This window comes from Stegostoma tigrinum, chromosome 1 (genome assembly GCF_030684315.1).
Source record: "Stegostoma tigrinum isolate sSteTig4 chromosome 1, sSteTig4.hap1, whole genome shotgun sequence".
In the NCBI taxonomy this organism is placed as follows: Eukaryota; Metazoa; Chordata; class Chondrichthyes; order Orectolobiformes; family Stegostomatidae; genus Stegostoma; species Stegostoma tigrinum.
This window is the reverse complement of record NC_081354.1, coordinates 134,333,465-134,361,336: the sequence shown is the minus strand read 5'-3', so window position 1 is coordinate 134,361,336 and position 27,872 is coordinate 134,333,465. Positions and strand designations below refer to the sequence as shown.

The following is a 27,872-nucleotide window of genomic DNA, read 5'->3' as shown; positions in this document are numbered from 1 at the left end:
TCATTCTTTTTGGTTGTTGAGTAATGAAACCTTTCGAACTCCAGTGGCATAAAAAGCCTCTTGTTATTTGTTTTATCTTCCCCACCATCTCCACAAACCCCCAACCACCACAATTCCATGCACACTGCCTCATTGGCTTAAAGGCTCCAATTTCCTGATTCCATTTCTCTTCAGTTATGAAGAAGGGTCTTTGATCTGAAACATTAACTTTGTTTCTTTCCACAGAGGCGCTGTCTGAATTGTTGAGTTTTTCTAGTGGTTTTTGTTCCTATTTCAGATTTCCAGCATTCAATATTTTGCATTTCCAATCACCAACTCAATTCAATAAGTAGTTTTTGGATTTTCAGATGAGACGCTGTGAAGAAAACGTAAGTTTGATTTGAACTGGTTAATATCAGGCAGTTCAGCAAGCTGACTCAGGCATCCTTTAGCCTCGGATCTAAACTGGGTGGAGAAGCACCAGACACTTTTCTAGAGACTAATTAAAGGATGTTGAAGATTTGTCTGTTCCAAAGGACAACTTATTGATCTCATGGCACTCAATGTACCAATAATACAATGTTCCTATAACCATTTTAGCAATTAGTTTAAGTTTCTAATTTATGTATAAAACAATTGCAAAATGAGTGTCCCTTTCAAACAAATACTTTTTTTCTATTTTGCTATTTTTTTCCATATGAACAGCCATTATTGCAATGACTATTTGACAAAATGTTAATATTCAGCTCTCTATAAAACTGTCTGTGGGAGTTATAAATTAGAATTTTGCAAATGCTTTCTCTCTTGTACTGTGTTAACCCTGTGGGATTTGTTCCTTTATCAAACATTACATTATATTGGCGGGGGTTAGTTAGTTAGGTTGGCCAGTTTGCATTGCAGAGAGATATCAACAGTATGGTTTCAATTCCGACAGCAGTTGAGATTACCATGAGGATCCTCAACCCATCCCTTCACTAGCGGTGTGGTGGCCTTCAGGTTAAGCCACCATCATTCATTTCTCTTTCTAATGAGACAGCAGCTCTGTAGTCCCATTAAACAACAATTTACCTTATGTTATACTTGTGAACTCTGTACAAGATTAGGATTTATGAAGTTTAAACTTCACAAAGTGTGAAATTCTTGATTGATCAGTCAGTAACTTAAAGAGAAAGATTAGGGTTTTTTTTTGCTTAAACAGTGTTAAATATGGAAATAACAAACAATTCCAGGGAATAGATTCCAAGGAGAGGAATTTCTCTCATACAGGATCCCTCTCCAATTCTTAATTCATCCCTGTGTCATTTGAAATAAAGTATGTGTAATGTGTAAAGTTATATGTTTTCAGGATTTGTTACAACATATGGGAACATTTAACAGTTACAAAGTTTTCATATAAGTCACAGAGTATCAGTAAACTGTATAAATAAATAGACTCGTTTAATGCCACGTCACTTGGCTATTCACAAAATGTCTCCCCCAGTTCACAACAAAACAGGACATTTAATACAACTTGAACCTTGAGTTGGTCCTTTTATCTGTTGTATGAAACCAAGCTTTTTCCAACAGCTGTTTTCTTTCACAGCCAAAAGCTTGCATTTCCCTTGAGCAATCTGTATCAACTGACTACACTGCAGATATTGGATAATTTTACCAAAGAAATTCTAATATAAGAACCCCCAAGACTCAGTGCAGAATTGAACTTTAAAGAAAGCCGTGTATTGTGTTATTCGATTAAATTGAAGATAAAATTTCATTGAAGTTTTGTATTAAATAATCCAGACTATTAAACAACGTCAATAGTCAACTTTATTCAAATTCATTGCAGCTTTACAACATATACTTCTACTTTTTTAAAAATCTGCTTTATCTTAAATATTTTGAAGGAAGATAGAAACCTGTCATAAATGTTACAATTCAAATTAATTTATGCTGGCTCTGGCTAAATAACAGAACTTTCTGTATTGATATTTATTGGTTTTGACTGCATATTTCATTCTTTGCTGATAACCTGCTTGTTAATATGTATATGTATTATAATCAAATATTCATACCTGATTTAAAAATATTTATGGCTCATATTAGTGTCAAAACTAAGTAACTGTTGAATGTTTTCGTACCAAGTGTTTTAAATATTCATAATCACTTTAAATCCTCATTTTTTTCTTCGTTCCTCTGCCCTGCACAGCTTATTCAAGTGTCCATTCTTCATTCTTGAAAAACTTGTTACAATTGGCAGATGGAGGGCCATCACAAACAAGTCTAGTGCTGTTCCGTCTGTGCAGCTGATCTTTGATCATGGCAAACAAAAACCATGTTTGTGTTTCTGGCCAGTGTTTTGAGGTCTTCATCTTCACTATTATACCCTTCCAAGATTCTCGGAGAATGACTGCTTGGGCTCAAAGTCTACCTTTTTACCTGAGCCCAACTCACATATGACTGAGAACTGCTCTCAGTAATGCCAATTTTCTCAATTGCTCATTTGCAATCAGATCCTTGCATCACCAAAAACATTATTGGGCAAAATATAGGATTTGAAAGTTCAAATATCTGGATGCATCTGGGTCTCCTGACAACACACCTAGAAAAGAAATGTCTTGTGTCAAATGTTGCACTGTATTTTGGATAACAAGACAATCCAGAAAGGATTACATTTGGAAGAGGCAGAGCAGCAGCAGTATACACATGATGAACAAAACTCATCTAAAAATGAAGATGAAATAGTCAAAAGAAAGCCAGCGGAACACCTTGTGAGCACAGATGCTGGGGATTACTCTTCTGCAACCTGCTTATTTCTCTCCCATGGAAAATTGCACTAAGTTCCTGTGAATTAATGTTACTTGTTCTGTCCTTTAGTATTTAGCTAATTCTTCATTACAGAACACTGAAACCATTCAGGCATCTTCTATATCAATGACATAAACTGACAATGTAGGTTGCCAAGAAAAGAAATGCAGAACAAAGTGTGAATTGTAATAAAGGTGATTGATACAATGCCAAGCACAATCATTGCTTTGAATAATTTCTCACTCATGTCAATGCACAGTACCTTTCTTAGTCCAATGAAATGCATCCCTACTGGTTTCAGCAGAACCAGTTCAAAGCTGCTGTTGAGTTTGCAGGAAATTTTGAAATGCTTGCAGCTGGTGACCTTTGAGAGCTCCAGCCTGTGAGGATCTGACCACGGATTGGGGTACTTCAGCTCATGCTGAGCAAGCCTGGCTACCTTTCTGACAAGAGCAAGGGCATTGGTTTAACTGTGGCAAGGATGTACACCCTGAGTGTGGGGAACCCAGTGTCTCTTTCATTAAGCATAGCCTCAGCTTTGGGGGCGTGGTTTAGCAATCTGATTGAAATCAACAGGAAGGCAGACTGTAGCAGATTTTTGATGTGAGTAAAGTCTCAATCAGTGGATTATCCCACAGGATAGCTGGTGTAGTGAAAGCTGCAGCTTCCTGTGGAGAAAAGTTTAGTGATTCCCACAGGTCAGCTACCTGTAAGGTGCCTCCAAGCCCTCAGTGGGGACCTATCTGTAAGGCCACAAATGAGCAATTTTTTTTTCAAATTGGCCAACTGCTTGGTAGATGGTACTTGTAAAGAATTTTAGGAAGATTGCCCAGAGTTGAGAAAACCTTAGGCAACCCAGTTTATTCCCTGTGCCACCTTCAAGTTTGCCACCCTCATGCAACAGGAAAGTTTCTATCTTGAATATATGTCAGAGCTGTGGGACATCCTCTTGTTCCAAATGCCAAGCTGCCAATTAATGCTTGGAATAACATGGATTGCACCAATAGATTGTGAGCAAGATCTATTTGTTTGGGATCCTCGGAGTCAACCTGCATGCTTGATTTGCAGTCCATTTAATCCCTGTCAATAGGAAAAATCTATCCCATAACTGAAAGCCAATCAAAAGCTCACACTCACAAAACATGTAAAAGATAGTTTTCCAGGGAGGGGCACTCAGAAGAGGTAAATGGCCTATTACAGGTCACTGCAAAATCACTGGAAAAAACTACTCTGCCACCCATGTAAACTGTATCATAAAATCAAACATTTCAAAATACACTGTTAAAGCATGGTTTCATGTGAAATTCCTAGAAGTGGCTGACAAGGTAAGCCTCTGTAGAATGTGCTCGGTGTCCTAACACGAGATGGATCTCAGTAATTCGGGAAGACAAATCAACACTATCTGCTCAAAGCCCAAAAGGGATAAGCGATGAATGTTGGTCTTGCATGCAATGCGTACATTCGAAGAAAGATTAAAAACAATTGGGGGATTGCCAGAGTGATATGAGTTGCTGTTACAACTATTCAGGAAATGAAAGCCCTTGGGGTGACCTTCTGTTGCAGTGGTTTTGAGCAGTGATGTAAAGACCTGACAAGGCAAAGGCAACACATCATCTTATTTCTTACTCTTTCCTGGAATGTGGACATAGTGTTTGTTGCCCATCCCTAGTTACCCTTGAGAAGGTGGTAAGTCACCATCTTGAAGTCCATCTGTGGAGCTCCTATATTTGTTAGCAAGGGAGATCCAGGAATTTGACCCAATGTTAGTGGAAGAACACGGGTATAATTCCAAGTCAGAATGGTATTTGGCTTTCAAGAGAATGAGCAGGTGCTGGTGTTCCCTCATCCTTCTGGAGAAAATGGGCTTGCAAGGTACTGTTAATGGAATCTTGACAACTTGTCACAGAGCGTCTCGGAGATGTTGTACACAGCTGCCACTGTGCATCTGTAGGAAAAGGAGTGAATGTTTAAAATGATGAATCTGATGCCAATCAAGTAGATTGTGCTGTCCTGGATAGTATCTAGCTTCTTGAGAGTTGTAGGAGCTGCAAATTTGTGGTGTTAATCTAACTAGCCACTACTTAGCCCAAGCCTAGATATTGTAAAGGTTTTTCCCCCTATGGACAAGGGAATACTTCAGTACCTGAGCAGTTATGAACTGAATGTTATGCAATCATCAACAGGCCATTTCTAACCTAATGATGCAGAGAAGGTCATGATGAAGCAGGTGAAGGCTGACAGACAAAAGGGTGATATTTATTCGTCATATGTAGTTGCCCTTTAGAAGGCAGTGGTGAGTTGCTTCTTTGAAATCCTGCAGGCTATTTGTTGTGTTAGATCTATAATGCCATTCAGAAGGGAGTTCCAGGCTTTTAATCCAACGACTCTAAAGGAGTGCTGATATATTTCCAGTTCAGGATGGTGTACATTTTGGAGAGAAACTTGAGTAGAATTGATTTGGTTTGGTTTGATTTATTATGGTTGGATGTACCAAGATACATTGAAAACTATTATTTTTACATGCTAACCATAAAAATCGCATTTTACGTAAATTAGTATTCCTATGTATCGGCCGCCCTTGCCCTTTTAGATAGCAGTAGTCATGTGTTTGGAAGTTGTTGTCTAAGGTGATTTAGTGAATTTTTACTGTGCATCTTTTACTGACGACTATTGCTGCTACTGACCTTCAATGGCAGAGGCAGTGAATGGTTGTGGCCATGGTAAATATTGGTAACAGATATAAATGAATGTGCCATTGTGCAGATGAAATAGCAAATGTGATCAAGATTGTTTCCACAGAGTTCTCAGCAATTCCCCATAGATAGTAATACATAATAGGTCATTAAACCTCATTAAATTTCACAAGGAGTTGTAATTCATTATTTTTGCTGATCTGGCCTTGAAACATCCTCTCAAGAGTCATGCCATAGTTTAGATAACATTAGCAGGCAAGTGTTCAATTTTATGATAATTTAAATCATCAGAAATAAAAATCAGGCAATTGCAGGCACAAAATTTTCCAGGCAATTACCCTGTGACCTCGACACTTCATTGAGAGCATCTTCCTGTTTTCCATACTCGAGGTGGGAATTAAATTTGGATGAAGGAAGTCAAGGGAATAGTGATAGTATCACTAGATTAATAATCCAGAAAACCCAAGGATGGATTATTCAATCTCTACTCATCAGACCTGATCCCTGCTGAAAGAAGAAGCTAGCTCCTTTTTCCTTCATGTGTTCTTAACTGTGTGCAGATTTTATTTTCCTGTTGGATTTCATTGTTTAAAAACCTGCAAGGGACTATCAGTTAGCTCCACATGTTTTTTTAACTCCTTCCACTTTCATGAGTGGATACTTACCTACTGAGTCCTTGCAGTGCAATACGTGTATCCCTGTCTTTGAGCCAGAAGCTCTGGATTTGAGTTTTACCCCAAAGCTTGATAACCAAGGAAAGATGCAGTCATGCCAGCTGACCATACAGGCAATCTGCAAACCCTTTTACTACATGTTGGTGGCAGGAGCAGGAGAGATTTCTGAACAGCCAAATGATGGCAAGAAATTGCTCTTTCATGACTGTTCATAGCTCGAGCCTATAAGATATGTATAAGAGTACATGCTGCCACAACAACTCACATAGAACTGTAACACACCACCTCTATCTACTGTATACAGGCTAATAACTCCCGTATCAATGTATTACATTATGATTTCCAATAATAAATCTGACATCACCTTGATTTCTCCCTTTTATTGCTGTTACATATCTGTTCAACCCTACACAGGCAACATTGAGCCTTTTGCCCTGCTGTCAAGCATTTGGACTTTCTGCACAATTATTTTCCATACAGTCCAATCAAAACCACTCACACGGGAAAACGTACCCTTCATCCACGCTGGAGTTAATTCTAGATCGTGGCAGGTCAAGCTGCACATCAGCTGAACTGTAATAATTATACTTTACTGCATGAATGAGCAAGTTCTGTGACCTTGGAGGGACCCCAGGTAGATAATACGCCCAACTTGCCAAAACTGAAACTGCAAAGTTAAGATGAAAAGTACAGAGAAAATGTGAGTTACTGTGTTAGATTTAATATGTAACAGACCACAATTATGCTGTTCATTTGTTTGCCCCATATTCTAAAGCAACCATATTTTGAACTGTAAAGATTATATCATTACTTTTCAGTAATGTTAATTATGGACTAAAATAGGAAATGGGCAGTTTTAAAAAAACAAGGATTGGGGAAAGGATTACTGCACCTTTTAAAAGCAAATTACCTGGCACTCAATGTGAGTGCTGTTTACACAGCTGTTTGTTCAAGCTGTAGGGGAATGACTCCAGATGGACCAGAGCCAGTGGGTCTGTACAAAGGGAAGCAAGTAGCTGATTGATCTGTGCAATGGTGACTAGCTGTTAATGGTGAAGACCTCCTGCCTGCCAACAACTATATGATTGACTTTGAGGTAGCTGAACATCTTGTGGGTGTGAATCAACACGGTGTAGAGCTGGAAGAATGCAGCAGGCCAAGCAGCACCAGGGGAACAGAAGAGTTGATGTTTTCTCTGACTCCAGCATCTGCAGTTCTTGCTATCTCTGTGGGTGTGAATGTTTGGTTGGAAGCCACTGAACTTCTAAAAAAGAATGAACTGTCCTTTTCACTCCAAAAATAATACCTCAAGTCCGAAGAAAATATTTTCCCTCATTAGTTGCTGTGAGTTGTTGCTCCCAACAAAGAAGTCAGATCCATAAATTGTGAATCAGTCACTATGCCTCCTGCCAGACGGTTGAATTACTTTGAGAAGGAAGATCAGGAGCAGTGGGTCCTGACAAACCTAAGGATTATAGAAGATAGAACAGTACAGCGCAGTACAGTCCCTTCAGCCCACGATGTTGTACCAAACTTTTATCCTGAACTTAAAGTCTATCTAACCTCCACCGCTACCTTATAATATCATCCATATGCCTATCTAATAGCCGCTTAAATGCCCCTAATGAGGCTGACTCCACTACCCTCTCCGGCAATGCATCCCATCCTCCTACCACACTCTGAGTCAAGAACCTACCTCTGACGTCTCCCCGATATCTACCTCCTTTCACTTTAAAACTATGTCCCCTCGTAATAGCTATCTCCACCCTAGGAAGAAGTCTCTGGCTGTCTACTCTATCTATACCTCTGATCATTTTGTACACCTCTAATTATCTCAAAGGACTCTGTAGGCTGTATGTGGATCAAATTGCCTTCTCCGTCCTTCCCTCTGTCCATAACACCCTTACTTCTGGCATTTTCTGTGCCTGCCTTTTTTGTGTGGATAGAGGGAGTTTTATAAGGGGTTAGAGTTTTACCCAGTAAAGTTATATATCAATGGTTTGTAATTGCTTACCCACTGTTGGAAATTATATATTCGTAACAAATAGTAATTCTAGTACTAAAAGTACTAAATGTGATATAACTGACAGATGTGATGACTCGAGGACCAGCAAAGATTGGTTTCCAGTGACCTACCCCAGTGAAGCATAATCTCGATTAAGATCATGGAACTCACAACCTCAGCTGCTCAATTATTCATCTAATGAATCACCTAGCTGTGCCTCACTCCAGTGATGAGCTCATAAATCACAATTTACAGCCTTAGTGGAGGATTTTCATGGCATCGTGGTAGTGTCCCTACCTCAAGGGCAGAAGGGCCTGGTGCAGGCGCCACCTATCCTGGAGCTGTGTCGTAACATGTCCTAACAGGTTGAATCAAAATACTTACAGTCTATTCAAAATCCTCCAAGTGCCAGATTATGTTTGTATTTAAATACATTAAGCAGGGAGAAAGATGTATGAGAATAAAATAATCAGTGGGTTAGATAGGGTGGATAGGGAGAGCCTTTTTCCTAGGATGGTGACGGTGAGCATGAGGGGGCATAGCTTTCAATTGAGGGGTGAAAGATATAGGACAGATGTCAGAGGTAGTTTCTTTACTCAGAGAGTAGTAAGGGAATGGAACGTTTTGCCTGCAACGGTAGTAGATTCGCCAACTTTAGGTACATTTAAGTCGTGATTGGACAAGCATATGGACGTACATGGAGTAGTGCAGGTTAGATGGGCTTCAGATTGGTATGACAGGTCGGCACAACATCGAGGGCCGAAGGGCCTGTACTGTGCTGTTACGTTCTATGATCTATGTTCTATGTTCTAATAAAGAAGTGTTGCATTTGAGAATTTATAGCAATGCTTTTACTGGATAGCATGGATCTTTAGAACATTGATGGAATATTGAAGCTTTGGTACTTCACTTGTCCATTCATTGAAATATTGTCCATCACAATTATTTCAGCAACGACGTTCTCTTGAACAGAATTTAAGATGGACGGGTGTGAAAAAGGCAGGAAGTAATAGGTCATACTGGGCAAACGTAGAGTGGTGAGAAAGAGCAGAGGCTTCAAGTCACCTTAATGTGAACAAGCCCTAGGTAATGAAAAGAACCCTACAGCAAGTTAGAAGCACTTGCGATGGACAATAGAGGGACCAGACTCATCATACTCCTGCTTACTGATCCACATTTGCTGGAAGGTGGACAGAGAAGCTAAAATGGAGCCTCCGATCCATACTGAATACTTCCTCTCTGGTGGAGCTATGATCTTAATCTTCATTGTGCTCGGAGCCAAGGCTGTGATTTCCTTCTGCATCCGATCAGCAATACCGGGGAACATAGTGGTTCCACCAGACAGGACAGTATTAGCATACAGATCCTTCCTGATATCCACATCACATTTCATGATGCTGTTATATGTGGTCTCGTGGATACCATTGGATTCCATACCAATGAAGGAGGGCTGGAACATGGTTTCTGGGCACCTGAAGCGCTCATTGCCAATGGTGATGACTTGGCCATCAGGGAGCTCGTAACTTTTCTCCAAGGCTGAAGAGGAGCTGGCCGTCTGTATCTCAGAGTCAAAGTCCAGGGCCACATAAGCAAGTTTCTCCTTGATGTCACGCACAATCTCCCTCTCAGCTGTGGTCGTGAAGGAATAGCCGCGTTCAGTCAGGATCTTCATCATGTAATCAGTGAGATCCCGACCAGCCAAGTCCAGCCTCAGGATGGCATGAGGCAAGGCATACCCTTCATAGATCGGCACGGTGTGGGACACACCGTCACCAGAATCTAGCACAATGCCAGTCGTACGGCCAGAAGCGTACAGGGACAGCACGGCCTGAATGGCAACGTACATGGCTGGGGTGTTGAAGGTCTCAAACATGATCTGGGTCATCTTCTCCCTGTTGGCTTTGGGGTTGAGGGGTGCCTCTGTGAGGAGAACAGGATGCTCCTCTGGGGCCACTCGCAGTTCATTGTAGAAGGTTCATAACAAGGTTTTCATAACTGAAGATGATTGCACAATGGTCAGTACTACCCTTGATTCCTCAATTACTGAAGTGATTCAAAGGTAAAAAAAGGAAAAATTAAAACGTAGTAGTTCTTGGAAATTAACATACTGGCCATAAAGGACCTTCAATTTGAAGGTAATAAGGTGATACATTTCATCACCAGTTTAGTTTTGTTTCCTTTTGAGATGACATGCATTGTTGGGCTGATTAGTGGCAAACAGCATTTATATTCGTGATGAATATCCCATCTCCAACAAGATAGAATCTGTTCACCTGACATCAATATTCAATGGCATTTCCATTGAAAATTTCTTCACCATCGACATCCTCCGTTGATGATTTATGAGGAATCGAAGTGGACCAGCCATGTAAGTGCTCTGTCTTCAAACATAGGTCAGAACGTATGAATTCTGCAGTGAGTAACCTATCTCCTGATTTTTCAAAGCATGCACAAGGTTCAAGTCAGGAGTGAAATGGAATATTCTCCACTCGCCTGGATAAGTTCAGCTCCAACAACAATCAAGGACAAACAGAGCTCCCACAATTAGATATCATCATTGACTCCTTCTAGTCACACAGTAGAAGTCTTGTTAATCATGTACAATCCAGAAAATGCTGGAGAAACTCCGCAGATCTGGCAGTACCTATGGGAAGAGCATCAGAGTTAATGCTTTGAGTCCAGTATGACTCCTTTAGCAGTTTGGAGAGCAAAAGCAGAAATCATGGTGTTGATGGATTCTGAACTAAGAGGGATAATTGCTTGGCAACAGTGTTTTGGGTTGACTCCTGGCTAAGTGACCATTAGCTTGGTTGGGACCAGTGTAGTTGAAAACCATGTAACCTGGAAAGAAAAGCTGCTCTCTCTCTATCTCTCCTGTGTTGATGTGCCAGAATATTCTCAGTAACATCTATCTGTATTCCATTCACTTTTCTCTGCAAATCCCCAGCCATGGGAGGAAAAATACAACTTCGAACGATATATCCTCAGCCAGTGAATCGTAGAGAGCATTAGCATGCAAACACATTTGTGTCAAAAGCAAAGAACTAAAAGAAATTGGAAGAAACCAAAAGAAACAACTCATCAACTCCTGTGGTCCAGACTGTTGCTATCAAACTGTTCCCCTCCTCTTTTTTTTTTCATTTTTCACCCTTAATATCCACGTTTTGTCTGTGTGTCATTTATGAAGGGGAAATTTAAAGAAGGTTAGCATTTAAGTTGTAGAGGTATTCATTAACAATTCAGTGGTTAAAGGCAATTAGTTCATAACAAGCAGTTATTTTTCTTGTGAAGTACAGAAACCTGGTGGGTGTTTTATTTTAACTTGAGTTCACCAGTCAAGTAAATTGGGGATCTTGGACAATTTGACTACATTTTTAACATATGTGATGACTCCAAGAGTAGTTGGACTTAATTTACAATGCACTAACCCAGCAAGTCTTGACAATATTTCTTATCGTGTTTTGTTATGAATTAACCCACTCTTTTTTAACTCAAGAAAGCCTTGAGCATTTGGCTGCTTTTAGTATATAAATTCATTTGAGTCTAGAAGAAAGGTCTCCAGAAAGAAGGGGATCCTTTGGATGTTAATCCTATGGTGACTAACCAAACAGGTTGGGTGAATAAAGGAGAGCCATTCAATTCTCCTTATCTAGGAAAGTAATAATTTGGGGCATTGTGTCTGCAGCCATAATACTCTGGAGAATCTTGTCTGGAGGTCTGGTCTTTAACAAAGTTCTTCTTTAAAATAGGAGACAACATGGACAAAAGAAAGTAACTCAGTCAGACATATTAAGAACTGGTGATGCTGGAATCAGAGATAACACAGTGTGGATCTGAAGGAACACAGCAGGCCAGGCAGCACCTGAGGAGCAAGAAAGTTGAAATTTCTGAAGGAGAGTCTCGACCCGAAACATCACCTTTCCTGCTCCTCTGATGCTGCCTGGCCTGCTGTGCTCCTGCAGCTACACACTGTGTTATCTCTAATTTATGAATAAAGGAAAATCTGTCGATGCAATGTATTTGAACTTTGTGGCCTTCGGGCCCTGCTGCAGTGCAGGGAATGAGCCAGTGAAGCGTGAGATACAAGCCAGTACAGTGTCTGGGCTGTGAGCCCTGGAACACAGCATGGGGAATCCCGAGACCTGGAGCGGCACGAAGGAGGAGGATCCTGGTAAAGTGCAAGTTAACTTGTTGCTGCCGTGTGCCGGTGAGGAGCAGTCTGGAGGCCAGTATGATGCGGGACATTTGTTGGACTTGAGCTTGGTGCCACATACTGAGCAGTTGGATACTTTTATCCGAGTGTAATGTTAATCCTTACCTTTCAAATCCTCTATATAACAACATTATATATTTTCTTACTCTTTAAGATTTGTACCTAGGTACTTGTACCTAAGATTATAGATCATAGAATCCCTCCAGTGTGGAAACAGGCCTTTTGGCCCAACAAGTCCATACTGGTCCTCAAAGCATCCCACCCAGACCCATCCTCCTATAATCCATCTAATCTAAACATCCCTGAGCACTATGGGTAATTTAGCATGGCCAATCCTCCTAACCTGCACACCTTTGTGCAAGGAAACCAGAGCACCCAAAGGAAACCCACGCAGACACGGTGAGAATGTGCAAACTCCACACAGACAATTGTCCGAGGGTGGAATTGACCCCAGGTCCCTGACACTGTGTGGCAGCAGTGCTAACCACTGAGTCACCGTACTGCCCAGCCATTAAAGATGGCACCATTAAAAGGCAACCATTGTATTAATAGTTCACTACATGTCTGTACTTGAGCACAAATGACAATAAAGGATATTTTAAAAATAAAGTAATTTCACAGGGACCTCATCCAAAGCTGCTACTTATAGAAAACTCATGACTCAGGAGATAACATAATACCATTGATGAAGAATTGCGGAGCTAACAGGAAGCAAGAGTAGGTGTAACCGGGTCATTTTCAAGTTGGCAAACTGTAAAGTTGAGTGCCATGGTGATTAATGTGGAGATCTCAACCGTGTACAATATGTATGAAAAAATTGAATGAAACGATCAAATGTAAGGCAACTATAAATTGCTTATGACACCAAAATAGATAGAAAAGTAAGTTGGTAAAAGATAATAAAGAATCTGCAAATCTGAGTGAAAAAAAGTTTTCACATTGAATATAACATTGAAAAGCTGTGAACTTGTCTTTTTTTTCAGGAAGAATGTGCAAGTTGTATGCTCTATTTCAATGGAGAATCTTTGAAATAGGGACTCCGTGCTTCAGACAGATTTGGATGTCCTGCTTTATTTTGGTTTTATTTATTCATGGCACATGAATCACAAAAATGTTATACACAAGTTCAGCAAGTGATTAGTAAAGAAAACGGAATGTTGGTGTTAATTGCAAGGAGTGTGGAGCTAAAAGTAATTTTATTGCAGCTATTGAAGGCTTTGGTGAAACCACATCTGGAATACTGTGTACAGCTTTGGCCTCATTATCTGATAAAAGGAATAATTTTATTAGAAACAATTCAGTGAATGCACACTTGACTCTTCCTGTGATAAAGGGTTTATCTTACGAAGAAAAGTTGAAGATGCTAGTCCTATGTCCATTGGAATTTAGAAGATCGAGAGGTGATCTGTAAATAACTGGGGAAACCAGTGTGGTCAAATTAAAGATCTCAGCTTTTCCTAACACTGTAGTCTCACCAGCACCAAACTGCTGATATTGGATTTTCCAAGACAAAAATGCAATTTATTTACTCACTGAACATTTTGATTAGATTATACAATTGGGTCTTGGTAGACCCACAGTTTCATGAATCCTCCGCCTCTGAGAGAGGACAATGTTATGATAGTAAAACAGTTAGCGTCAAAATCTGTGGTATCAGTCATTAATACAGAGAAGAAAAGCTTGTGATGAGGATTGGGCAAGTGATAAAAGAGGGTCGAGTACGAACCGTGTTTGTAAATATCACAAATATCATTAGGTAGGTTGGTGGGGTGGGGGTGTGGGGGGAAGTGTATGGAAGAAAACACGATTAGACAAATTCTCCAAGTACATATATAACCAGAATCTTGAAGCCTCTCTCTTGAAGGCATAAAGCAAGCTTGTGAAGCAAAAAGAAAGGACTGAATTTTCCTACTTTTAGTCAAAGTGTTTTGTTGAATGCGATTATTGAGACCATAATTTGTAAAATGCACTTATGAACAATGAATAACCTGCCAATGATGAGCAATTTGATACCAGATGGGTGGTATTACTAAATTAGTGCATACATAATGGCTCCAATTGCCCCTAGTAGGGCTTCATATTCAAACAATTTCATGGAGGTAAAATCAATAGCTTACACTGTCTGCTGTGCATGCAGAGACAATTATCTCATTATTTTACAGCTGACTTTGAATAGAGGATGGCAAATTTTCAACTTCATGTTTTTGTCAATGACTTGCATGGTCCACCTGAGGTGCAGGATTACCTCCTCCCCTCCCAAATACACAATGCCATTAGGGGGAGGCAAAGGCCTAGTGGTATTATCGCAGGACTGTTAATCCAGAGATCCAAATATTGTTGCGGGGACCCGGATTTGAAACTCACCAATTTTAATTCAATGGAAAATAATTGGGTGTTAAGAGTCTAATGATGAGCATGAGTCAATTGTCAGGAAAGGGAAACGTCTGGTTCACTAATGTCCTTCAGGGAAGGAAATCTGCTGTCTTTACCTGATCTGACCTACATGTGACTCCAGAACTACAGTAATGTGGTTGTCTCTTAACTGCCCTCTGGGCAATTAGAGATGGGCAATAAATGCTGGCCTTGAAGAATTAGGAAAACTAATATGAACCGGATGGTAAATTTTTAAAGTGGTACATAGCTGAGTCTTTGAATGTAGCGGGTTGAAAATGCAATTAAAGAGGCTTACAGGGTCATTGGCCTTATAAATAGAAGAATAAAGTACAAAAACAAGGTAATTATGCTAAACCTTTATCACTAGATCCCAGAGGAAGCATTGGTAGGAATTTTACCAACCATTTGGACTTGGGGCTGGAAGCTGGAAAAACAGGAAAAATGCATAATGGAAACTTCACTTCACTTTCTCTCATAGCACATTGGTTTGCCAAAACAGGTTGAACAAAAGTGCTGCCTCTCCAAGTTAAAAGCATTCCTGAGTAACATAGCAGTTTACTCACACCCTGAAATGTTGAAAGCTACCCGATGCTGTAAGTGCCCAAAGGAGACAACTCTGCATTCTTTACAAGCTGCTGCCTATCATGAACGGGCTTATAAAGTGTAGATTCTTGAAAGCGGGGTCACCCAAAGGATCACAAACTGTTTATACAGCAACAGAAAAGTTCAAAGGAAGCAAAATAATCAGGTTTGAACATTCTTTGCACTAAACAGGGGTAATACAGCTAACAGAGAGTTACTCATTAATCAAAGTTCAAACCTGTCTCACTCATCCTGGAGGTAGTACAAACTGCCGAAACGGGAGTCAGAGATAACAATAGTGTAGAGCTGGATGAGCACAGCAGGCCAGGCAGGATCAGCGGAGCAGGAAAGCTGACACTTTGGGCCAGGACACTTCAGAAGTTTATTCATCCTGAAAGTAGGTTTCACTGAAGTTCCATCTGGCTGAATGCACTTGAAATGGATTGCTGGATCAAGATCCTTGGATATGTTCCCAGTCAATGTCCTGATCATCATCATCAGTTTCATTGTTACAAGGCTGCTGTTTATCCTCCATTTCACATACAGTCAGGACTCTTCTCCTTCCTTCCTCTATTTCTGTGAAATGAACAACATGCCACAATGATGCAGGGCACCCTTCCAGACCATTCTGCAAGGTCCTACCAGAGCAGTCCTTGAATTGAAACCTCACCTGAAGGAGTCCATTGGAATATTCCTTTATGGATTTGTTGGATTCAGTCTAGAAGGACAAAATCAGCATATAGATGAGAACACCACCAATTGCATATTCCTCTCCAAATCTTACACTGTCCTGACTGAGAAATAAATCTTTCAGCATCGCTGGGCCAAATCCTGCTCATGACACTGTAGGTCTTCTGACAGCACATGGCTTTCAGTAATTCAAGAAAGAGCTCAACATAACATTCTGAAGTGCACCTCGGGTTGGCAATAAATGCTGATCCTACCAGCAATGTCCACATACCATGAAAATAAAAATTTAAAGTGAGTAAAACTATCTGGATAGAAAAGAAAATGTAGACTCGAATGTAAAATAGCAATCTAAGAGATTCAACATGACATCAGAAGAGTTACAAGAGTGAAATGTTGGCAATTGAATGAAATGAATAGATTCTGCTTAATGTGAAGATGCCGATGTTGGACTGGGGTGGACAAGGTCAGAAATCACACAACATGATGTTTTGGTCCTACAGGCTAATTTTAAAACACAAACTTTCGGAGCCTCTCTCCTGCTGCAGCCATTAGTGAGAGACGTAATATCAGACACAGAATTTGCATGTAAAAGATCAAAGGGTCGCACCACTGATGGCGATGTACGTAACAAACCTAAAATGCTGTTAAATCTTTAATCAGTGAGAAAGTGTTAATTAATTAAAATGTATGTGTAAATCTCTGAATTCCTTTGAAGTCATTGTCCGAAGAGAGGTGATGAAGGCTCGAGGCCCGAAACGTCAGCCTTCCTGCTCCTCTGAAGCTGCCTGGCCTGCTGTTTCATCCAGCTCTACACCTTGTTGTCTCAGATTCTCCAGCATCTGCAGTTCTCCTATCTCTGTCCTAAGAGAACTAAGGGTCTTAGCAATGTAAAGAAGAGGTGACATTTTAGGTCAGACACTGCATGTCAGGTGTGAGGGCTCATAGAACATAGAACATAAAACATTACAGCACAGTACAGGCCCTTCGGCCCTCGATGTTGTGCCGACCTGTCATACCAATCTGAAGCCCATCGACCTGTCATACCGATCTGAAGCCCATCGACCTGTCATACCGATCTGAAGCCCATCGACCTGTCATACCGATCTGAAGCCCATCGATCTGTCATACCGATCTGAAGCCCATCGACCTGTCATACCGATCTGAAGCCCATCGACCTGTCATACCGATCTGAAGCCCATCGATCTGTCATACCAATCTGAAGCCCATCGATCTGTCATACCGATCTGAAGCCCATCGACCTGTCATACCAATCTGAAGCCCATCGATCTGTCATACCAATCTGAAGCCCATCGACCTGTCATACCGATCTGAAGCCCATCGACCTGTCATACCGATCTGAAGCCCATCGACCTGTCATACCGATCTGAAGCCCATCGACCTGTCATACCGATCTGAAGCCCATCGATCTGTCATACCAATCTGAAGCCCAATCTGTGGCTTGTTTAGAATCTGTTTGTATTTTAATTTGGATTCAGACTGGTCTTATTTCTAATTAGGGATTTATAAAATGCCACATTGACTGTCTATAATTTTTATGTTTTTTGAACAAAATGGAATGTATCTGCAAATACAAATTCACCCCATAGATTCACTTGTGTGAGTGTGTGTGTGTGTTTGTGGGAGAGCGTGTGTGTGTGTGTGTGTGTGTGTCTGTGTGTGTGTGTCTGTGTGTGTGTCTGTGTGTGTGTGTGTGTGTGTGTGTGTGTGTGTGTCTGTGTGTGTGTGTGTGTGTGTGTGTATGTGTGTGTGTGTGTGTGTGTCTGTGTGTGTGTGTGTGTGTGTGTGTGTGTGTGTCTGTGTGTGTGTGTGTGTGTCTGTGTGTGTGTGTGTGTGTGTGTGTGTGTGTGTGTGTGTATGTGTGTGTGTGTGTGTGTGTGTCTGTGTGTGTGTCTGTGTGTGTATGTGTGTGTGTGTGTGTGTGTGTGTGTGTGTGTGTCTGTCTGTGTGTGTGTGTGTCTGTGTGTGTGTGTGTGTGTGTCTGTCTGTCTGTGTGTGTGTGTGTGTGTGTGTGTGTGTGTGTGTCTATTGCGGTGGGGTGACCTGTCGTGCGACATGAAGCCAAGACCCTGGTTAAGGCCGTCCTCATGTTTACCGAGCTCGGCGATCAGTCTCTGCTCAGTGACTCTGCGTTGTTGGGTATCCCGAAGTATGCTTTGGAGGACATTTACCTGAAGGTCTGACGCCGAATGTCCTTGGCTGCTGAAGTGTTCCCTCACTAGGAAGGAACATCCCTGTCTGGTGGTTGTTGTGTGGTGTCCATTCATCCATTGTTGTAGCGTCTGCACGGTCTCGCCAATGTACCATGCCTCAGGGCAACCTTGCCTGTAGCGTATGACACAGACAGCAACAACCGAGTCACATGAGTATCTGCCACGCACGTAGTGGGTGGTGTTCCCATGTATGATGCTGGTATTCATGATGATGATCTGACATGTCTTGCAGAGGTTGCCATGATAGAGTTGTATGGTGTTATGCTCGATGTTGTCCTGGACCTGTGCCACAAGAATCTGTTTTGGGACCACTGCTGTTTATCATTTTTATAAATGACATGGATGCAGGCATAGGTAGATGGGTTAGTAAGTTTGCAGATGACACTAAAGTCGGTAGAGTAGTGGACAGTGTGGAAGAATGTTGCAGGTTGCAGGGAGACTTGGATAAACTGCAGAATTGGGCTGAAAGGTGGCAAATGGAGTTCAATAGTGATTCACTTTGGGAAGAATAATAGGAAGGCAGAATACTGGGTTAATGGAAAGATTCTTCGTAGTGTGGACGTGCAGAGGGATCTTGGTGCCCATGTACATTGATCCCTGAAAGCTGCCACCCAGGTTGATAGGGCTGTTAAGAAGGCATACGGTGTGTTAGGTTTTATTGGTGAGTTCCAGAGCCGTGATGTCATGCTGCAACTGTACAAAACGCTAGTGCGGCTTCACTCATATTGCATGCAGTTCTGGTTGCCCCATTTCAGGAAGGATGTGGAAGCATTGGAAAAGGTGCAGAGGAGGTTTACCAGGATGTTGCCTGGTCTGGAGCAAAGGTCTTATGAAGAAAGGCTGAGGGACTTGGGTCTGTTCTCATTGGAAAGAAGAAGGCTAAGTGGGGATTTAATAGAGACATACAAGATGATCAGAGGATTAGATAGGGTGGACAGTGAGAGTTTTTTTCCGAGGATGATGACTTCAGCTTGTACAAGGGGGCATAACTACATGTTGAGGGGTGATAGATTTAAGACAGATGTCAGAGGCAGGTTCTTTACTCAGAGATTGGTAAGGGTGTAGAATGCCCTGCCTGCCAATATAGTTAACTCAGCCACATTAGGAGCATTTAAACAGTCCCTGGATAAGATAATAGATGATGATGGGATAGTGCAGGGGGATGGACTTAGATTAGTTCACAGGTCGGCGTAACATCGAGGGCCGAAGGGTCTGTTCTGTGCTGTATTGTTCTAGTTCTATGAAGACTGGGCAGGTTGCTGGGAACAATGGTCTGTTCAAGGTTTAGCGTTTGTTTGAATGTGAAAAGTAGAGGCATAGGGAAGATCTTGGAGAGGTGCACATCAACATTGATACTGTTTTGAAGGTTGCAAAGAACTCATACTCACAATCTCACTCCCCACCTCTGACTCTCTCTCTCTCTCTCACAGACACACACACACACACACACACACACACACAGGCACACACACACACACACACACACACACACACACACACACACACACACACACACACAGGCATACAAACACAGACACACACACACACAAACACGTACACAAGTGAATCTATGGGGTGAATTTGTCCTTGCAGATACATTCAATTTTGTCCAAAAAGCACACAATTTATAGACAGTCAGTCAATGTGGTGTTTTATAAATTCATACTTTTGAAAGAAAACCAGTCTGACTCCAAACTAAACACAAACAGATTCTAAACAAGGTCTCGCACCTAATATGCATTGTCTGACCAAAAATGTCACCTCTTATTTACAGTGATAAAACGTTTAGTTTTCTCTGGACCATGACTTTAAAGGAATTCGGGGATTTACAGATACATATTAATCAATTAAAACCTTCTAACTGATGAAAGATTTAACAGCAGCTTAGGCTTGTTTAATACAACCTCATGAGCAGTGTGACCCTTAGATCTTTTACTTATAAATTCTGTATCTGATACTACCTCTCTCACTAACACCTGAAGAAGGAATAAGACTCTGAGACCTTGTGTTTTCAAATAAACCTGTTGGACTATATCTTAGCATCATGTGATTTCTGACCTAGATTATACTTGACATCGACCTGTTTACAGTTCAAAACTGGTGACAATAAACAATGCCATGTACTTAATAATAGTGACACAATTTTGGAAATATGATAGCTATAACAATAAGTCTACACTCTATAATATCTTCACATTGATTTATTTGCCTAGTTAAGCATAGGATTACGAATAAATTCATAGGCATTGTATCAGGGTCGTATCATTTACACACAGAGCCTTTTTGTACCGTCTCTGACAAATGAACAATGTTGTCACTACTATTTCAGATATCTTAACAAAAGTACATGTAGGAAAGTTCAAAATTAATTAGTTTCCATGATCTGTTCCACAGGAAGTTGGAGTTCAAAGTTGGTGCTTTCAGCTTATTCTCCTTTGGTTTACACTTCAACACTGCCTCTCACTGGCCACACACATCTGTCACATGATCCTCAGAAGAGATTGGGTAACAGTGTCAGTGCTGCGCAGTTTATTATCTTTTGTTTCTTGAACTTGAATTTTCACCTGCTTTATCCTTTGTACTATTAAGGATCTGTTTTTCTTCACAGTTTTTTTATATAAATATCTGTCACAAATGTGGTGCTCAAATAGATAGCAAAGCTTTTAGGCTCGATTGTGGACATTCCATAAGGAGTGTTTATAACTTGTTTTTTATTTACACTTGTGCAGACAGGCTTACTTTATACAGAGTAGGTTCGCCATAATTCATGTGCAATGTTACAACAGCCTTTACTTGACCTTTTAATCAAGTTTTTGCCAGAACAAAGAGTTGATATAGATAGGCTTGAGCTGAAGTTGGCTCATTTTTCCAAACCATCTGTGCTTCAAGTCCAGACTAAATGTCTGCTAATGGCCCCTTCTTCTATAATCCATTTATTTTTCTGTGGAAAACAAATGGTGTTATTGGAGCCCTGCACCACAGCTGTGAACCGTTCTGCTGGAACACTGGCCAAGTTCGTGCAGACAGGATGGTCTCTATCCATACTAGAGTGGCAGAACTGCTGATGTTGCCTCATTTGATCCCTGCTTTTTTATTTATCTATAAATTTAACATGTCCCTGAGGGGACGTCTTGACTTGAAGTTTCCTTTGTTGAGTGAATGGGCTGCTTTCAGCTCCCTTGCTGAATGCCAATCAAGCAGCAAGCTAAATGAAATACGACTTGCGCTGAGTCTATAGTACATTTTAAAGCTTGCACATTGTCAGTTGAAGTTGCAAGGTAAATCAATTTTTCTGTAATGTTTTGACCTTTCTGTGTGTCATTTACTGGGCAGGGTACCAGCAGATATTGTCAGGCTTTTGCCTTTACAGTGTGGGCACTGATCAGCAGGTTAGAGGAAATGTAGGATTCTGGGCATACTGCCAGCACCAGTGTAATTATTAGCAACAGGAATGATGGGCAAGAACTCTGAAACTCAATTTTTCTTAAATAAATTGACCCTGGCTATTAAAACTCCTTCACAGTGATGTGTTTACCAGGAAACCGAGTGAAATCCTGCATGAATAACACAGGACACTGTTCACAAGCCATTAATTGCAGTAATCCTTACACACAAGTAAGTCCTATAAGTAGATATCTGCAATAATACTCCATGCAGAAAATGGACTTTGTCTGGTTGGTTAGGCACAAAAATAATTTTTTTTGGTTTAATTTTTTTATTTTTAGTCAATAATTGTGCACTATCCGTTATAAAAATGCTCTTCAATTTTTAACTTACTACAGAATATGACAATGGCTTTCCCGTAGTTAATTAAAAATGCATTGTTCCACTTTATTCAAATTTATTTCAACTGTAATGATAAGTGCAGTTTTGAAAGAAAATTAGAATAATTATTCATCATCAAAGTATTTGACAGCAAACTGATATAGCAGACTTTCTTCCAGAATTTCCATAGTCACAAGGCGATAGGCACAGCTTACAAGCAGAAATGAACTTAAAAGAGTGATTTTGTTTCAGTGTCCACAAAGCATCATGGAACTCCATAAACTGTGGAATTAATATTCATTTAGATCAATGCTATCCCTACACTTTAAGAAACAAGGGTTTAATTTTGCATTTACCCATCCTTTTTCCAAAAATATCGATTCATGTTGGAATATGACACCATAGGTTACAACAACTCTCCTGTACAAAAACAGGGTTCTGAGGAAGGGTGATAATGGGAAGTGCAGATGTTGGAGAATCCAAAATAACAAGATGCCACCCAAAGGTTGCAGGAACAGCAACTCATATTCCACTTGGCAACCCTACAGCCCAATGGCATCAATGTGGACTTCACAAGCTTCAAAATCTCCCCTTCCCCCACTGCATCCCAAAAACAGCCCAGCCTGTCTCTGCCTCCCAAACCTGTTCTTCCTCTCACCCGTCCCTTCCTCCCACCTCAAGCCGCACCTCCAATTCCTACCTACCACCTCATCCCAACTCCTTGACCTGTCCATCTTCCCTACCGACCTATCCCCTCCCTACCTCCCCACCTATACTCTCCTCTCCACCTATCTTCTTTTCTCTCCATCTTCGGTCCACCTCCACCTCTCCCCCTATTTATTCCAGAACCCTCTCCTCATCCCCCTCTCTAAAGAAGGGTCTAGGCCTGAAACATCAGCTTTTGTGCTCCTGAGATGCTGCTGGGCCTGCTGTGTTCATCCAGCTCCACACTTTGTTATTCTGAGAAAGGGTCACTGGACCCAAAAGGTTAAAGCTGATTTTTTCTTCAAAGATTCTGCCAGAACTGCTGAGCTTTTCCCGCAACTTTTGGCTTTGTTCCCGATTCACAGCGTCTACAGTTCTTCCGTTGTTTAGCAATTCTCACATGCTTCACTCACATGTTATTCTACAATAATTTCAGATTGACTACATCACCAATTCACTTTCTTATTTTCCCTTCTCCTTCCCATTTTATTACCAGAGCTGATGAATTCAATACTCTTGCCATACTTGATGGGAACATAGGAATAAGAGCAAGCTTTTCAGTCCCTTGAGTCTGTTCTGCCATTCAATGAGATCATAGTTGATCTGTAGCCGAACTCCATATACCTGTGATCAGAGATAATGGGAAGTGCAGATGCTGGAGAATCCAAGATAACAAAATGTGGAGCTGGATGAGCACAGCAGGCCAAGCAGCATCTCAGGAGCACAAAAAGCTGACGCTTCGGGCCTAGACCCTTCTCTCTGATGAAGGGTCTAGGCCCGAAACGTCAGCTTTTGTGCTCCTGAGATGCTGCTTGGCCTGCTGTGTTCATCCAGCTTCACACTTTGTTATCCTCCATATACCTGCCTTTGGCCCATATCCCCTAATGCTTTTGCTTAACAAAGATCTGTCTAACACAGATTTAAAACTAATCACTGATCCAGTATCCACTGCAATTTGTGGAAGAGAGTTCAGATCTGGAAATGGGTGGAGGAAAACCAACAAATGCTACATGCCTGAGAGGTCTGAAGATTTGGAAACAGATACAGATTTTATAGACTTGGCAATGAGAAAAGTCAAGGTCTCCACATTTTATGTCCATGTGCTGTCGTTCTGAGGAAGAGAAATTTACCATCCAGCTGGCCGCTAAAGATTTCACTCAGGCCCTTTCCAGATCTTGTACTGTATTGTTTGATACAAAGTAGCTGACTACTGAGCAGTGTTCTGGAACACTCTTGGTCTAAACACCTGGGTACCAGCCTGGCCAATGGTGGAAACATAGGAGCAGGAGTAGTCACTCATCCCTTTGAATCTGCTTTGCTTTTCAAGATCATGATTGATTATTGATCTCAATACAATTTCTCATGCTATCCCCACATCACTTGGTTAATATCCAGGAACCTGCCATTCTCAGTCTTGAACGCATTCAATGACTGAATATCTACAACCCTTTGGGTACTGAATTCCAAAAATTCAATACCCTTTGAGCAAATAAGCTTCTTGTCATCTTGTCCCTTATTCTAAGACTCTTCTCCTTAGTTCTATATCTCCTTAAAGAGAAAACTTCCCTTTTGCACCTAACCTGTCTAGGTCATTATGAATGTTGTATGGTTGAACAAAATCATGCCTCTTTCTTCTAATAAGGGTGAACATTCAAGGATGAGAAAGAACTGTTCATTCTACTAGTATTCGCCCCTCCCATATGTCCCATATTTCTCAGACCAATAATTCAGGGTTAGGTCATATTCAAATTGAATACATCAGTAACACAATGTTAGATCTTATGAGGTGGCGTCTGGAAAATATCTTTTATCTGATTTGTGTGATATAAACTTTCCGCTTGTCATAAATAAATGAGTGCAGAATGTTCTTGTGCAAGTGCCTCATTAAAGCCTGACTTACATGTAAACTAATACAAATAGCTCTTAGTACCAAATGCTTTTAGTACCAAATGTTTTGCACACCAATATAAAATGGAAGGATGATACTTCTGAGTCTTTGAGAATTGCAGCTGGATATCCCTCCACTACATTGTACAAAATTAAACACTTGGTTGGCTGTCATATGAATATCTATACTCTTAGATTGCACAATTTTAGGGATAAAAAGGTGAGTGCATTAGAAAATTGAAGAAATTAATATCCTCCTCAGATCATTCTTCAATGTTATTTCAAGTCTTCTCAGTTCTTGGCATTGTGAAGCCCAGAAGACAAATGTCAGTTTATATACTATAGTGGTTTTTCATTTAGAATTAGTCCTTTTGAGTTATGATATATAAGTTCCTTACGCTATTAATATTTCACTATTTTAACTTTGCACCGCATTAGGAAATGTTTTAAAACCTCCAGTGCCAGACTGACAGTTTCATTTAATTACTTTGTCCGCAATATATCCAGGTCCACAAGGATTAATGTGTTCCATTTCCTTTGATGCATAGTATAAATTGTACATTCAGTCTGATTGCATGAAATGTATCAGCATAATATCACTGATAATGGGAACTGCAGATGCTGGAGAATCCAAGATAACAAAGTGTGGAGCTGGATGAACACAGCAGGCCAAGCAGCATCTCAGGAGCACAAAAGCTGACGTTTCGGGCCTAGACCCTTCATCAGAGAGGGGGATGAGGAGAGGGTTCTGGAATAAATAGGGGGAGAGGTGGAGGCAGACGGAAGATGGAGAGAAAAGAAGATAGATGGAGAGGAAAGTATAGGTGGGGAGATAGGGAGGGGATAGGTCAGTCCAGGGAAGATGGACAGGTCAAGGAGATGGGATGAGGTTAGTAGGGAGGAAATGGAGATGCGGCTAGGGGTGGGAGGAAGGGATGGGTGAGAGGAAGAACAGGTTTGGGAGGCAGAGACAGGCTGGGCTGGTTTTGGGATGCAGTGGGTGGAGGGGAAGAGCTGGGCTGGTTGTGTGGTGCAGTGGGGAGAGGGGACGAACTGGGCTGGTTTTGGGATGCAGTGGGGGGAAGGGGAAATTCTTCGATCCGCCTGCCCCTCTCTCCCTATTTATTCCAGAACCCTCACCCCATCCCGCTCTCTGATGAAGGGTCTAGGCCCAAAATGTCATCTTTTGTGCCCCTGAGATGCTGCTTGGCCTGCTGTGTTCATCCAGCTTCACAATTTATTATCTAGTATAATATCACTTATGTTTTGGCCTTTACTGGTCAGACATCAACTTGTGATTCCAGGGTGTGTGCAAAATTGCTGAACATGAGTCTCTGTGTTTCACTTGAGCATTGATAAAACTTAAAGCTTTTCAGCAGGTAGTGAAGAATTTGTTAAAGGGGCTCAAAAGGTCTCTATTCTAAAGATACAATTTAATAATAATTGAAGTAGCCATGCACTCTGAAGGACATACTTGGGAATCATTATTATCTCCAATTAGTTTTAAAAAGATTAGTCTTAAAATACTCAAAAGAGGAGAGTTTCATCCTACGTACTTCTCGCAGTTCTTTCTGTGACTGACAGACTGACATTTTTGCTCAAAACGTAATTGCAATGTACCAGTAAATGTAGCAACATGGATCTACATTCCTATAATGATTAGTTCCTATCTGTTTACATATAAATAATAACAGAACATCCCTTAGTTCCGAAGGAAGATCACCGAACTTGAAATGTTAACTTTGTTTCTCTCTCCACAGATGCAGCTAGATCTCTTAAGTTTCTCCAACACTTTCGGTTTTGATTTCAGATCTCAAGCTTCCACAGTTACTTTTTGGTTTTATGAGTATAGTGCCCTTATTGCTTGCTTTGAAGAAAAACTCTATTGCAACATTATATTTCATTTAAAAACAATAGCTATTGACCTTTATAGTTGACTGAAACATTTAGAATCTTTTCAAGTTTGTACAGGGTCAATCAGTCTTTATCATTGCAAGTTCAGCTAAGAGCTGAGACCAATAATAGTTTAGGTAATGGTAATGAATTTAGCAAGGATTCCATTTTGACAAGTAAAGTGAATTGCTGACTTTGATTAAATGACATACTTGAGAGGTCATAATACATTGTTATTTTGTGTTTCTTCTAGCAATGCCTCAATGTTTATTTGGACAAGGTTAAGGGGTGTGAAGTGTTTGAAGACTTTGTTAATGATACTTTATTAGTCCATCTGATTGACACATTTATACGGATTTTGGAACAATATTCTTGTTTCAAAGAATAAGTGGTAATTTTCCTTTCGAATTTGAATTTCAGGCCAAACAGCAATGATGGGGCTCAAATGATTCTCAGATGCAAAGCTCACAAAGTGCAAAAGTAGTGTAGAAACTTTATTGCAGACATGTGAGTCACACAGTTTGTTCCAGCAACAATATCACCAACATGTTAACTCTGGTTTCTTTTCACAGATGCTGCCAGACCTGCTGAGCTTTTCCAGCAACATCTGTTTTTGACACCATCACATTTCCTGACTGACATCCTGCTGGATGATTCATGCCTAGTACCCACTTTGATCCTGCAAGCCTGTTCTGGAGAGTTACTCATTGCTGAAGTTATTTCTACAACTGGAATGAATATATTCTACCAACCTAAGAAATCCTTGGCTCCAAACTGATCTTTGTGTGATCTCTTTCTGTGACAGGTTGAATCAATGTCAGCCGGGGATATTTTGTTGTAATAATGGCCTCCTCCATATGTTAACTAGATTACACGATGGTGGTGATCTTGTGTCACTGTTGTGATATCCTAAATTCTAATCCTTCTTAATAGTACCAATCCTGATGTATGCAGCACCGTGATTGTAACGTAACTAGAATAATATAGATACCGCTTGAAACACTGTATTGTTTAAAACATCTCTTGGTTTACCATGGTGATTGTCTTCCCTGCAGTACAAAATAAAAACTGCTTGACATTGCAATGAAAGACTGTTTGTTAAGTTTTGGCTTAAAGTACTCCACAGCAAGGTTATAATGTTGCAGCGAGCATGTCCCATGGCAAGAGAGATGTTGCAGACTGACTCGGTAAATTTCACAGTGAGCAAGCCAGAAATTTAGATTTTCCAGGAGCAAAGGCTCTGCCACTGTATTTAAAGGTCGCCCAGCTGCACACCACTTCTCAAAATGCAAGCACAATGCTTCTCAGCCTGTAGTAGTCACTCCTACAACGGAAGAGATACTGGCACAGAAGTATCAGATGGCAGTGAACATAGCC

General features: G+C 40.8%; 1 protein-coding gene and 1 long non-coding RNA gene across 2 annotated transcripts in view; one reads left to right on the top strand and one right to left on the bottom strand.

The window, feature by feature from the left end:
- Positions 1 to 27,500, top strand: part of LOC132210575 (uncharacterized) — a 168,515-nt gene extending 141,015 nt beyond the window's left edge. Inside the window, exon 4 of the long non-coding RNA XR_009446717.1 lies at positions 27,068 to 27,500. This is a non-coding gene — a long non-coding RNA (uncharacterized LOC132210575). The remainder of the gene's footprint in view (positions 1 to 27,067) is intronic.
- On the bottom strand, positions 9,106 to 10,104 carry LOC132210033 (actin-3-like). Its single transcript, XM_059648823.1, has one exon. The coding sequence runs from the start codon at positions 10,018 to 10,020 to the stop codon at positions 9,247 to 9,249; it is 774 nt and encodes a 257-aa protein (XP_059504806.1). The 5' UTR covers positions 10,021 to 10,104; the 3' UTR covers positions 9,106 to 9,246.
- Positions 27,501 to 27,872: the final 372 nt, after the last annotated feature.